This window comes from Dromiciops gliroides, chromosome 3 (assembly GCF_019393635.1).
Source record: "Dromiciops gliroides isolate mDroGli1 chromosome 3, mDroGli1.pri, whole genome shotgun sequence".
NCBI lineage: Eukaryota > Metazoa > Chordata > Mammalia > Microbiotheria > Microbiotheriidae > Dromiciops > Dromiciops gliroides.
In genome coordinates this window covers 247,168,060-247,183,368 of record NC_057863.1, presented here as the reverse complement: position 1 = coordinate 247,183,368, position 15,309 = coordinate 247,168,060, and the positions used below count along the sequence as shown (strand labels likewise).

General features: G+C 37.9%; 1 protein-coding gene across 1 annotated transcript in view; it reads left to right on the top strand.

Moving 5' to 3' along the window:
* The first annotated feature begins 1,176 nt into the window (after nucleotides 1–1,176).
* The window catches only part of LOC122747415 (gamma-aminobutyric acid receptor subunit gamma-3-like), a 61,297-nt gene continuing 47,164 nt past the window's right edge, over nucleotides 1,177–15,309 (top strand). The window contains exons 1-2 of the mRNA XM_043993445.1: nucleotides 1,177–1,517; nucleotides 7,989–8,137. Coding sequence (XP_043849380.1) covers nucleotides 1,465–1,517; nucleotides 7,989–8,137 — 202 coding nt within the window. The 5' untranslated portion in view covers nucleotides 1,177–1,464. The remainder of the gene's footprint in view (nucleotides 1,518–7,988; nucleotides 8,138–15,309) is intronic.

The window sequence follows — 15,309 nt, the reverse complement described above, 5'->3', positions numbered from 1 at the left end:
GTGAATTTCAGAATAGCATTCATTAATGAGGATGACAGTTGGGGTACTTGGTAGAGGAAAGAAGGAAGGGAAGACAGGAGAATAGGGATGCGAGATATGAAGAAATGTCACCATCATAGACATTTCAGGGACAAAGTAATCAGAAAAACTAACCCAGTCTGGCACATTAGCTTTTCTGGAGAAAGTAAAAACCCTCCTTGGCTCCCTCTTTTCCTTTCCCATTGATCCTCAGTTCTCTTCCTCCTCCCACAGTCCTCAGTCCTCCTCCCCCCATCAAACTCGAAATGCTGGAGCCAGATCTGGACTTTACATAGTCAACAAGGCGGCTCACTTTAGTGACATTTACCAACCCCGCTTCCACACCGAAGTGCTCAAATCATTCATTGCACCGATGCCCGCCTTAGGGGGGATTATGAATGAGCAGCCGACAAGCACTTCTTTCAAGGATCTCTTGGAGCTGAGAGCGAACTCCATCCCCCGGGTCGCTTAGGATGGTACCAACCTCGTGAACCCGGCAATCGAGGCTGCTGCCATCCTTCTCTAGGAGGCAGACACATTAATACTGATTGAATCGCAGTGGGGGAGGTATCTATATTTTGGTTTGGGAGCGTGGCTTGCAGAAGAGAAGTCTTTATTTTTTTTTTTAAGTGTGTGTGTGTTTGTGTGTGTGTGTGTGTGTGTGTGTGTGTGTGTGCCTGCCTGCCTGCCTGCCTGCCTGCCAGCGTCCTCACTTCTAAAGGCAAGCCCACCCAGCGGCAGTTCCACTCCTTCAGGGAATACCTGTTGGCCCGGGCTCACAGCCAACCAAGGTGCTACTGGGGACCCGGGTGCGCGTGGGTCTGTGGCGGGCTTTCCTTGCTGATTTTGGATGCTGGTGCCTTGCTGCTGTTAGCACCGCTGCCGCCGCCGCTGTCTTCTCTTCATCTCCCGCAGTCCCTGCTGCTTTTCCTGCGGGTAGGAGAACAGGTGCCTCACCTCGGAACTCGGCGCCCCAGTTGCGCGACTCCCCGGAGCCTCGGGAATCTTTTTGGGGCTCAGACCTTGACTCAGGGTTCATGCCCCGCAGGCGAACAGGAAAGGCGTTGCATACAATTGACTGACTGTTGGGGGGCAGTGGGGAGGCGATCCAAGCAGAGGGGGTGGGGGGCGGGGAGGGCTGGAAGCAAAGGGCGGAAGCCTCAGTAGACCCTTCACACCTGTCAGATCCAAGGAAGCCCTGTCTACACTTGCATCGGGAAGCTGAGCCCTGGTCTTGTCAAACCAGGTGAACAGAGCTGCAGAGAGGGAAAAGGGGGTGTGCATTGACTCCCCCCAACAACGAACCCACTCCCCCTCTTTTCCCCCACTTCGATTGTCACCTCGTTGCTCGCCTCCTTGTCTCCTCACTAGCTCTCTGTTCAGGACTATTCTGCCGCATTTCTCGCACCCAGCTCCATCTACCTGGAAAGTACTGCTTCTTGGACCATGGCCCCGAAGCTGCTGGTACTCTTCTGCCTGCTCTCCGGGCTCCACGCACGGTAAGCTTGAATCAGGGGACTCGTTTCAGGCTTTCCAAAGGCTGATCTTTTCCGGACAGCAGGAATCTATGGTGGAAGGACTTTCCCTAGAAGGAAAGTGTGGAGGGTTTGGGTCAGGGGGTGTTCGTGGAACTAGAGGGGAAAACTGGCTGGAATCCCCGGCTCTGCTGTCCCAGATTAGTGTTGTTTTTTTTTTAATCGGTTTTGTCTAGTCTTAGACTTAGCACTGTAAGAATGCTTGCTTACTGTGGGTGCAAGGAGATCAAATCTCCGCTTTGGAAATAATAAGAACCTTCTCACTACCCTAGCTAGCACCCCTCTTCTAGCTGAGCATCCTCCTCCACAAGGGAGGCAGCTGCAACCTTGGCCCACATTGTTTCAGACTCCTAGATTACTTGACTCTTCCAAAAATGGAGAAGGGATTTAGAGGTTTGAACAGCCCAAGATTAATTGGCAGCAAGTATTTGGTTTCCCCTCCCAGAGGTCAGGAGGAAAAATCTGCTGCTGCCCCTCAAATTCTCTCCCCTATCCCTATTCATATCAGTTGCTCTGAAATTGTACTACCATCCCAGAGGGCGGAAAAATGGAACCAGAACTCTGTGCTAATTTGAATGCCAGTGGAAAGGAGAGACACAATTGGGATTCGACCTTTTTCTGAGGTGTTTCTCTTACCAGTTGTCCCCAAATACACTCAACACACTTCCCTGGGTCTCTCACCTCCCTTCCCCTCCCCTTTCCCTATTCTGGGAGGGATGCTATTAAATTTGCCAAGGAAGGGATAAGGTTCCAAGTGTTGGCATCTCCTGTGTTTCCTTCATAGAACTGTATGCCCTAATCCGAGGAGCTAATCTGAGAATACTAAGACTCTAACTAAATTAGAAGTGAGTTCTTCCCAGTAAACTGAAGAGGAGCAGAAGGGTTAAACTCAGGCTGCAGTAATTCCAACAGATTTGGTTATAAATCAACAAAAAAGAGGGTCTTGCTTCCACCAGAGGTGGGATCAGCAGGGTAGCCCTGGTATAGCCTCTGGGGGTGGTGGTGGCGGGTGTTCTCTTGACTGTGACATTGTGAATAGCACAATGCTTAATTATTTGGCTAGAATTCCTGATGGTAGAGCCACCTTTAGGATACAATTTCAAAGCAAAACATGGAGATGTTAGAAGCACTCTCCTAGAAAATGTTTTTGTCTAGCTACCCCCCATTCCACATATATGTTTAAGTTGTTACATTCTGAGATTCTGAATTTCATTTGGAGAATTGGAGTAACTTCTGAAAAGAACTAAGGGTTATTCCCTTTCATTGGTAGAAACATATTATTCTTTAATTCCTGTTTATCAAAATTTAATATAAAAGGATTCTGACATAATTCAAAAACAAACAAAATCAACAGGACTAAAGTTGTTCCCTGTTTGTATCTACCACAGGAACCAAAGATTTAGCTCTCCCAAAAGAAAAAAAATCTCCATTTCCCTTTCTTCCCAGAAGTCCAGGTGTAATATCAATTTCATTTGCTTTTCCTAAAGAGGAATATTCAACCAGTGACTCACAGGAAACTTTATCATTGAGACATATGTCTCCTTTCTGTCTTTCAACTAAAGCCAAGAGATGGCTGTGAAGGAAGGGAAAAAATGTCTGAGACTCTGTACATCAGCATGTGCTTTTGTGGAGGCAGAGACAGGGAGACAGATATTTGCATGTTATATTTTCAATCTGCGATTATGAAGTAAAATCTAGATGGAAAGTTTATTTAGGTTGATTCTTCTGTGATTCTCTTTATGAAATGTATGTTGAATGTCATACTTATGGAATTCATTATATTGAATATTGAATACTGCTCTTTACTCTTTAGAGGTATATAGTACTTGTACACTCACTTTTCCATATATACTCATCGGATTTTATGAGTTCAGTAATGAGGATATTCCCTCCAGAAAGGATGATTACCACTTGCCCATCTTCTGGGAATTTTGTCCATGTCTTTCTTTAAGTTCACTATTCAGGTTGGGGAGGAGGGAGAGTTCTACCTTGAAGCATTTCCTTAATTTCTTTTGACATTCTAAGGAAAAGACTGGAAACCATGGACTATTATCCCTACCTTTCCCCCTAAAAATTTTACTCAACACTTTTGCCATCCATACATCTGACTTAAACCATGGATTCCATGGACCTTTGCATATCACAGCCCTTCTAAGACAGTCAAATTGATTTCTATAAAATTTAATTGACTAAGTTTTGTGTAGGTTCCTTGGATAAGAATATTAAAATAGAGGTCCTATGCAGAATAACAATTTTTATTTTTGTCTAATTCAAAACTAAGCTTGCAAATGTTTGCATGTCTTCGAGAAAACCAAAGTGTCACTTTGTATGTGAGTAAGGGAGGTTTTTTTCTCCACAGTCCTGTAGTTAAGGTTTGTTCTTCCACTTGGGTCTTATATGTTAGTCTTAGGTATGTGCTTTACATCATATTAGAATGATTAGTATTTTTTGTATTCATCTAGGAAGTGACTTACAGTCTTATAGAATTAGTATAATATACAAATAAAAGCCTCTGACATCTAGGTTCTCTTTTGTAACTGTTATCACACTAGTCTGCTTCTTTTTCACACTTCTTAGTAGCCACTTTGAAATACTTGACTTTTCTAGAAATTCCCTGGAAAAGATGTCTACAGTTGTAGTTCTCTGCATTCACACCTTGGCAATGGGGGCTGGGAAGATGGACCCATGACATGTTGAAATAAAGTAACTAACTTGACTATTGTAAAGGAAGTAACCCCAAACTCAAACACCTTAGTTATAGTTCAGAAAAGTTCAGATATATGTTTTGAAGGCTTTTTTTTTAGTTTTCATAAATGATGTTCCATTGTTGTCTGTGGTCTTATAGCTAATGTAAGATATGAGAACAAATTCTATGTTAAACAGTCAAGTGATGGTGATAATATTATCAGTGTTTTTCCCCCCAGGGCAATGAAGGTTAAGTGACTAGCCCAGGGTCACTCAGCTAGTAGCACTGATTTTTAATAATTTATTTAAAGACCATAAATTGATGATGTTTAGTAGCTAGTAAGACAAACAATTTAAGAATATACATAACCTACTTGATTGTAATTAATATGTTACTTAATTTCCTTATCGAAACTACCCACTTATGGCCACCAACAGCCATCCTTTGCAATTTCTAGGAAGATTTTACTAGAGCAAGACAGTATGATTAAATCCTAGCAGTACGTAACCAGAACAATTCTCTCCTCTATTCCTGGCAAAGCCAAACTCAGAAAACCTGGTAACTGCATCATACATATGCCTTCCAGGGAGTACATCCTCATTACCTATATTTCATCATCTAGTTTTTTTTTTCTCCTCCTACCAATCTCAGACTCCTTTCAAGTAGAGAATGGTTCCTATGGCTTTGGACCAAATAGTCCTTAACCTTGCCCTCTAAAACAGCCAGTGCAACTGTCATGGGTAACTGGGACAAGGAGGAAACAGTCCTGTCTGATTTTGTAGCAGGAAAATCAAGTCCATATACTGCCATCATGTAGAGCTACACAGATTCAATTACAATTCAGCAAGGTCACATGAGAATTGCCCATGTGATTGTGGGTTTGGAAGGAAAGCATTATTCTTGCTTCTTTTCTACACTGCCTCAATTCTGTCTTGATTTTTTCAAAACACACATACACATACACACAAATAGAAACTTAGAGAATGACTCCCCAAAGTTTTATGATAACCCACTCTTTCTCCTCACCACCAGAGGGAGAATTAGGCTTACTAAAATAACTACTCTCTGAGTAGAACTTTTCAGAGACTAAAACCATATCTATGTAACTTCTAAAAAGTTATAATGAACTATGTAACTATATATCACATTAATCCATACAAAACAGATGAAAGAGATAGTTTAAAATGTTCACTTTGACTATTGAGGACTGTACACAGACATTTTATTTTTGCTCACTAGTATAAATGAGGGATAAGAAAGGAGAGAAGAGGAAGGGAAGAAAGGGAAGAGAAACAGAACTCCCATTCTTCCAGCCAGTCATCTGAGAAATGTTCTTGTTCTGTGATGCAGTGGAAAGACACTTGACTCTGAAGCAAGGGAACCTGGAATTAAATCTTACCTCAGATTCTTATTCTTTCTAAGTGTTGCTGGCCAAGTCACCTAGCCTCCCTGGACATCACTTTCATCATCCATAACATACATATATTGGACTAGATGGTCCTATAAGTCTATCATCCTTTCAGGACCTTCTAAGTTCTTCAGGGATTGCTTGGCTAATGTGACATCCCAAATCCCTATACTCATCCCACCACTACACCATGCATCCTGTTTCTTTCTATGAGATAATAAAATGAATATCCCTAAATAACAGGAACAATTTTCATTTTAAAAATGGGACATACTTATAAATTTAATGCTATTTCTTAAAATATGTAGAAAGTTTGCAATAAGTCAACTTTACATTATGTGCTTTATTCAAATATTATACATTTTGTGGCTTCTGCATGGTCATTTTTTCACTCCTTGGCCAAATTCCTCAAACCATCCTTCAGCTTTTTGAAGTGTCATCACCAATGTTTAGTAAACATGAGGACAAGGATGCAAATTGGTTTAAATATTCACTTAAGTAAGCTTAAATTAGGAAAAATGAGTTCCTTAAAAATACAATATATGTCACATATTGTATTTTAAAAGTATAATAAAATCAAATGTTTAGTTTCATGCATGTATTCATATAAATGTGTATACATGCACACAGTATACACATCTGCATACATGTGTACATACACACATGCATGCGCTTACTTTTCTATTAGTAACTTGGTATGACTTTCCCATGCTATGCTATTGTTATACAGACATGGATAGTTGGGTCAATTATAATTGTGTTTATTAATATCTATCAAGCAAGAACAGTTATGTAAATACATATCTTGAGATGAGGGAACTATACAATCTTCCGTAGACAAAGTCCAAACAAAACCACACCAGACAACTATAACTCAAGGCAAATCCACCTGAGCCTCCTAGTAGTATTTCTAATGTCATGCTGTGTAAGAATAACACACACACATTCCCACCCCTCCTCTCTTCCCCCCTCTCTCATTCTCTCTCTCTAGTTCTGGGAAGCAAAAGAAAAAATCAGTTCCAAGTAAATAATATTTATTTTTTCCAACTATTTGTACATGCTAAATGGAAATCTATTTGAACATACCCACTTTAAGATGACAGCAAAATGTACTCTTATTAAAGCCCTACATTATTAAAATTTTATTCAATCAGCACTCAGAAAATAAGTTGTTTACTCTGAGATTATTTTCTACTTGGTCCTTTCAACCTGTAGGAAGCCTTCTGTGATTCCCATCCCCAGTTATTTATTGTTCTATGTAAACGTTGGATCTCATGTTCACTAGAAATTAAGCTCCTTCAGGGAAGAGGCAATCTTATTTTTGTCTTTGTATACACAGTGCCTAGCCTGGCACAAAATATTTAGGTTATGGACAAGGCTCTACTGAGTTAGATTGAATGGAATATGTGTTTGGCTGGTTCACAGTACTAACCTACATAGCACAATGTATTCCGAAAGTATAGTGGAGTCTTCTTTTGAGGATATTTGGTCCCTTTATTAATGGACTAAAATGATAAAAATGTATTATTTTTTAAAAATTTGAATACCCTCATTAGCCTGCTGTGCAAGAGAGAAATCAGTTTTTGTGCTGGAAGGGCCGGCCAAGTAATGCTGCAGGAAAATTTTCATCTACCGGAGAACTCTATTAAAAGTTAGCCATTTTAAGAAAGACTGGGAGGGGAGAAATGCCTATCTTATAACACAAGTATATCTGCATAAATTCTCTGATTTCAGTTGCAGGGAGAAGTAATGGAGTGAAACTGTTTACCCAATTATTTTCAATTGGTAAAGCCTGAGCAGACTATTCTTAGCTTCAGCAATAAATGTTGTCTTTGGGGGAAAACAATCGAAATTGTAGCTGAGAAACTCTGCAAAAAAAAAAAAAATCCCAACAACTCCTAGAAATAGTTATTCTTCCAGAGCTCACTTCAGTCAGCTTGAATTCTCAAACACTGGGTTTCAAAGTGTGGTATAGAAAAATACTGGCGGTCAGTATCCCAAAGTGTTCTATGGGTTGGGTGTTTTAGTGGTCTTCTTTAGAATATGATTTCTCCGGGAGTTGTGTTCTGGTCAGGTGTTCATTATTTACTTATAATAATTCACTAAAAGGAGACAGAAACATCATGAGCAGCCCTATTCTTCCCATTTCTCCTGTGAGGTCCTCCCTCCCTCGGACTGAAAAGCAGGAGCCGGAGAAATTAGTGATACCTGTCGTCCTCTTCTCTCATTCATTCTACCTTTCTCCCCTCAAATAGCTCACAGGCTAGAAAATGCAACACCTATCAACAGGGAATGAAACAGTCACATTCCATTTAAATTCCTCACTTAAATTTCATTACAGGTCCAGAAAGATTGAAGATGATGAATATGAAGATCTATCTTATAACCAAAAGTGGGTCCTGGCTCCCAAAACTCAAGACACTGATGTGACTCTTATACTCAACAAGTTGCTAAGAGAATATGACAAAAAACTGAGGCCAGATATTGGACGTAAGTTGCTTTTATTGCTTTTCAAGTAAAACAGGGCACAATAAGTAGGTTTCCTTAAAGAAAATCCCAAGAGATATGTCAAAATATGGTTTTTAATATGTAGTGAGTTGATTTGGCCACATGGTATAATTTTTAAAGACTAAATTTTATTAATATATTTTGCTTTTATAGTCCCCATACCCCTCCCTTTCTCTTTTCAGAAAGGCTCCCTTGTGGAAAAAGCATTTTTATGAAAATGGAATAAAAAACACAAAGCACGAATATAAAGTTTATTGTATGTCATAATCTACACCTTTGGACCTCCCAGTTCTGAAAGGATTAGGGGCAGGTGTCTTGCAAGATCTCTTCTTTGGAGCCCAGTTTATATCTTATATTTTTTAGACATTGAGTTTGTTTTATTTTGTTGTGATTTCCATTTCCATTGTTGTAGTCATTGTTTACATTACTTTCCTGTCTCCACTTAATCCACTTTGGTGAAGAGATTTGGAATAAATCTTTCAACCAGAGCTAGGGTGGCATGAATAAGTGATGGTCTTCACTATCTTCACTGGTGATAAGAAAGTACAGTAAGAACAGTAGGAGACCCATATCTAAAGGAAGTCAGTACCAAAACCATATCTTCCCTGTCCTTCACTTATCATTTTGTATTTGATGGACCTCATAGCAGTACAAATTAGTGTTACAATTCTCTTCCCCACAGGTGTGGCTCCTGCTTATGTAAAGGGTTGTTTGTATAAGGACAAAAATACACACTGGGCTACTTTGTTGATGGAACAGTAGAAAGAACACTAAAATAGAAAAGTGATTTCTAGTTGGGGTTCTTTTTCTAACTACTTGCATAGCATTGTTGAAATTACTGGTTTTCTTTGGATCTTTGTTTCCTTATCTGCAAATGAGATGGTTGGATTAGACAGTTCCTAATGTATATTTTAGACCATGACATTTTATAACCTTTACCTCTTACCATGAGTTCTTAGATATCTCACAGGAATATGTCAAGTATTAAATGAAGTAAAGTGCTTCAGAAAACTTTAAATGTTATATATTGTGATATATTGTATATCCCAATAATAATGGTGATGGTGATGAAGTTGAAGATAATTTAGTGTCAGAAACAACTCTTTACTTTTGTACAAGGACTATGATTCTGCACATAATTTGGTGGAGTGCTTAGAACTTAGATATCAAAAATGTTAAAGTCATCTACTTGACTCAGGAAGAAAGAGTGAGGCTGATGACTTTGTACAACTCTGCCTCACTCAAATCCAATTTATAATTAAGTCAAGACATCACCCTTTGATATCATTGGTCCTCCTCATAAAGGAAGGATGAAGAGCAACTACTGCCATTTTTAGTACTGAAGAAAGGGCAGCTAGGTGGTGCATTGGTTGATGCCCTGGAGGCAGGTAGACCTGAATTCAAATTCATCCTCAGCTGCTAGCTATTTGAGCTGGAGAAGGGAATGACAAACTGCTCTAGGATCTTAGCCAAGAAAATCCTAAATGAAGAGTTGTATACTACTGAAATAAGTCAACAACAACAACAACAAAAACAGCAAAAGTATTGATGAAACAAAGTAGGAACCATTTTCCTAGTACAGTTATATAAAAGGATATTGATTAGATCTAGTTAGGCAACCTTTCTTCATTTCTGTGGAAGGAAGTATATTAGGGCATGGAATAAAGATGAAGCAAATAGGATTTCAGTGAAATTTAAAAAGGAATTCCTTTAACATTTATAACAGTTATTCCTTTATAATTTTATTTATAACATTTACATACTTATCTGTATTATATTTATTTAAATACTTGCATATTCATATATTTATAACATTTATTTATTTACAATTTTATTTAGAAAATTTATTTCTTTATACTTTATAACATTGGGAATGCTCAAAAATATTCTCTAGAATTTATTTATTTTTAAATAGTGGGTAACTATTGATTTGGAATGGTTTAGTAATCCTCTGAAGAGGCAAGGGGGGAAAAAAGAGGCAAGGGAAGATGGTATAGCTTACTTTTATGATCCCTTGCAAACCTTGTTCCACAAAATGTTTTACTTAATGAGTTAAACTCTGAAGGGGTTTCTTGGATAATACAAAGCCAAATAGGCTTTTGGCCTCAATTCTATGTACATTTCAGGTAAACAATTACCATGATATATTTATCTGGATTATTTGCCATTTCTCTTTTTATACATCATAAGCCTACAGTAGAGAACTAACAGATATTTTGGAAGTGAAGGAAATTCCAGGACAATGTATACTAGTCTTTTTATATACAAAAGAAACTCCTGTTTCTCTGGAATATAAACAAAAAACAAAGGAAGTATACCAGAAAATTTGTATAATTAGACTTGGTTTTCAGTGACTATTGGACTCATTATGTTATAGTCTCACTTTATTTATAATCCCATCTGATTAAAGTGAACTATGACTTTGGTGCCAATGACTCATATGTCTGCTTAATTTATATAGAGAGTAAGCATTATCTGACTCTTCCAGGATGTGTTTATAACATATATTCATTCAAGATTAAATAGTCAATTGCTTTCCTAGAATAAGACAATACTTGCTTCTTTGTTTTTGTTATGAAGTAGGGATTGGGAAATGAATAGTATTCTTTAAACAAAGTCTTTCTTGCCAAATGTTAAAATCTATCTCCTTTCTTAACAGTATTTCAAACCTTACCCAGTTTGTCTTTGGTGATGGTCCTCTACACCACTTTAGATCATGCTAACAGTATGACTTACTCAAAGAAAATTGGTCTCCTTTTACGTGACATTTCCCATGGTTCCTAGGGTCATATGATCATAGATTTAGAGCTGGAAGGTACCTTAGAGATGATCCAGTATATCCCTTCTCATTTTACAGATGAGACAACAGTCCCGGAGAAGTTAAGTGACTTTTCCTGGTTCACAAAGGTACAAAGTGGCAGAGCTGAGACTTAAAGCTAGGCCCTTGAACTCCAAGTCCAGCATTCTTCCTGATTTATCATATTGTCTTAGTGACTATAGTGGTGGCTGGGTGGTGCAGTGGATAGAGTGCTGTGTCGAGAATCAGGAAGACTCCTTTTCCTTTGTTCCAATCCAACCTCAGACAAGGAAATGGCAAACCACTCCAGTATCTTTGCCAAGAAAACCCCAAAAAGGATCATGAAGAGTTGGACATAACTGAAAAACAGCTAAATACCACCAGCACCATCACTAACATCATCACAAACATAATATCTTCTTGACTTTACATGTGCCTTACTAAACTGTCCAACCTCTCAAATATGTGACCCAGTCGAAGTCACTGAGATGCAACAGAGAAATAAAACTGTCATATCACCACTATTTTCAACATAAGTAGAATGAAATGGAAAACTCATTATGGTGTGGGGGGGTAATATATTCATATGAAATACACTAATGAGTTTTTATACTATGAATTGTGATCGTAATTTTTATGAAGTACTGGATATTTCCCACTTATCATCTATTCTCAAATAACTTTTCCATTATGTATGTATCTGTTTTTAGCATAAAGTTTTTAACTATCCATCATGCTAAGTAATACTTCCGATGTGTTCTTTATCAGTTCAGGGTTATGTAGGCTATCATCTATCTTGGAAAAGAGATCTTGTCATGTGTGCGAATGAGGCTAGAGAAGTATATAACTTCTAAAAAAGAATTTGAGAAGCCCAGAACAATTGAGTTTTTTTCTTCCTTTAAGCATTTTAAAAGATTCATGAATGCTAATTTATAGATAACCCTGCATAGAATTCACCCCCAAGACATAGTGTTTCTCAAAAACATCATCAATATATAAAAAATTCCTACTGTAACATTGTAAATCCTTTGGCAAGGCTGTCCAGTTAATTATCCATTTTTACAGTCATCCCTTTGGTTCTCAGCAGCTGCCTCCCAACCCCCATAATTGGATAAGTGCCTTATTGACAAGTGTTCTCTATTAGAAAAAAAAATGACTTCAAATGGAGTGTACCTATCAAACATAAGAATATATATTCTTTTATCTGAGCAATTTATTGTTAAGAAAATCATGAAGGAACTAAAATCAAAGGTATGTATAGACATATGAAGATGAAAAAACTGCATTTAATCACTGGACCTGGTGTCAAGAAGATAAGTTCAACTAAGACCTCAGATACTTAGCATTTAGTATGCTTCAAGGTATTTGGGAGCACAAAGAAGGAAAAGAAAACAGTCATATAATCATAATTTTATCCTTTAAGGTAATCTAGTTCAATTCCCCTTTATTTTGTAACTCCAAAGAGGTTGTGGACTTTGCCAAGATCACACATGTCAATTTACAGAATTGGGATTTGAACCCAATTTTTCAATACAAAATTTTGTCCTTTCTTCCATTTTATTACCCCTATATTCAACGAACTTAAATCCACATATGAAGGGGGGCAACTAAGTGGCATAGTGGATAGAGCATTGGCCCTGGAGTCAGGAGGACCTGAGTTCAAATCCAGCCTCAGACACTTGACATTTACTAGCTGTTGACCCTGGGGCAAGTCACTTAAACCCAATTGCCTCATGAAAAAAAAATGGATGCAGCAATCCAAATAGAAGGACAAAACAGAGACATAGATATTAGACATGAGGAAAAATGCAATAAAATAGAGATCTCTACAAAATATTATGATAAATAAATGTACATTCTGCCTCTGCCACTTACTATGTGACGTTGGATGAATTACTTACCTCTATGTGTCTCAGTTTCCTTATCTGCAATATGAGGGAGTTTGTATTTAAATTATCTCCATTTATATGTTTCCAGCCATGATCCTCTCATCTTATATGAGCAAGGAAAAAATCAATTTAATAGTATGAATATAATGGCTCTGTGAAGTTTGCAGATTTGAACCTCAAAGGATTTCTTTTGGGTCTTAGTTTCCTAATCTGTAAAATTAACGAATTGGACTTAAATGACCACTGAAAGTTCTATCAAGCTCTCTATCTGTAATCCTATGATCTGACAATTTTAATGATAGATATGGGAAGGGAACATTTTTTCCTTATATATTCCATATATTGTGATATCTGTACATGACTTCATTGGTAGAATATGAGTCCCTTGAAGGTTCGACTGCTATGCTTTTGTCTTGCCATCCCATCACTTAGTACAGTGCCTGGCTCATTGATAAATTCATGCTTTGGAAGAGGATGGATTACAGAATATGAACAGGAAAAGGAGCAAGGTAAGATTAGGAAACAGCTAGTAGTCCATCCACCTAGAAAAATTAAAGGGGCAAAAGTGAAAAAAGTGAAATAAATCTGGAAAGGTATGTTTGTACTGATTGTTTAAGATATTGACTATCAAAATAAGGGATATATATTTTATCTGATAGGAATGTTCTCCCCAATTAAAAAGAAAATCCATTATAAGAAATTAATTCACAGAAATTATCTGATTCTCTTATGTGTAGCTTAGAAATTTCATTCATGTAATTCATGCATTCCCCACAAAAAGAATATTCTGAGTCTACTTAGCAGGTGAAGAGTGACTAGACACCAAAGGCCCTATACAGAAGGAATATCGGCACAAAGGAAAACTGACATACTCATGGGCTTTCTGTGATTAGCTGTGATCATGCTCCATAAAGGGCAGCAGTGATTACTTCCTCCTTTTCATGATATTGACTATACTATTGTGGGTGATCACATAAGTTCAGAAAAGAAGAAATGAAAAGACATTTATGAAGTGGTTTATATATATATATATATATATATATATATATATATATATATATATATATATATATATATATATATAAAGCACTATACTAAGATCTGGTAGGAGAAATACAAAGTTAAGACAGCCACTGTTCTCAAGGAGCTCAAATTCTAATGGGGGAGATGACACACATAGGAGGATTCAACTGCAAGTCAATTGGAAAGATGTTTGTCCTTAGGGTCCGGTGACAAAGCCAATAGGAAATCATTATCATTAAAGTCATCTCCACGGCTAAATTCCTATCAGTTTCTTTTGTTGAATGTTGGGATAGTTTCAGGGACTTTGGTATACAGACTTTCTTTTCTAAGTTTTCAGGAGCTGTGGCTGCATCGTATGCACACTCGTGTGTGCACGTGCGCGCGCACACACACACACACACACACACACACATACACACACATACACAAAAGCAATTGCCAGGCAGCATCTCCAAGGGGGTTTCTTCCCAGGGTGATGGTTTTAAAGACATTGTTTGAAGGAGAACCTGTGGCCTGAAGAGTGCTTTAATATTCAAGTTTCTTGGGTTTACCAGCCCATCAAGGCCTGCTTGTCCGCACTTGCTATCCATAATATTGTGAAAGTTGGACACATTTTCCACAGTAACTTCTCCCCTCAGTGATGGCTACAGGGCGACACTAGAAGAACTGGTAATCATTTGGGCACTGATATTCTCAAGGATTAGGGGTATAGGGATGTAGTCTATCTCCATCAAGATCTAGGGGGTAGTAGTGATGTTGATTTGTATTGCCTGGCACATTCCTCCTCCTCTCTCTCCATCAAGGTGCCTTTTTGCTTCAGCAACCTGGATTGCCTGCCCTGTGGGTGGGAGGAGGTCAGATATTGCTGGGGATGAATGGCCATTTTCCACAGGAGTGGCTTCCCCAGATGAAAAATTTATGTTCTATGAAATGAAAAGAGAATTATTTAACATTACTCATGTCTCTTCATATTTGGGTGGACTTGACTTTGTAAACTCTATGAGGCATCTTATCAATACTTTGTATATCTTCCTGAATTTGCACAGCTATCTCTGCACAGAGTAGATACATAATAAATATATGATGAATTGAAAGGCAAAAAAGGACATTACCAGTAGTCCTAAAATATGATTTTTAGAACTAGCCTTTATTCTGAGCTATATTACATCTTAGGTTGAAAGGTGGGGTATAGTATTTAAGCACAGAGGAAGATTATTAGAATTGCTATTATATATTCTTTTCTTTTTCAATTTTCTTTTCTCTTTCTTTCTTTCTTTCTTTCTTTCTTTCTTTCTTTCTTTCTTTCTTTCTTTCTTTCTTTCTTTCTTTCTTTCTTTCTTTCTTTCTTTCTTTCTTTCTTTCTTTCTTTTTGGTGAGGCAATTAGGGTTAAGTGACTTGCCCAGGGTCACACAGCTAGTAAGTGTCAAGTGTCTAAGACTGGATT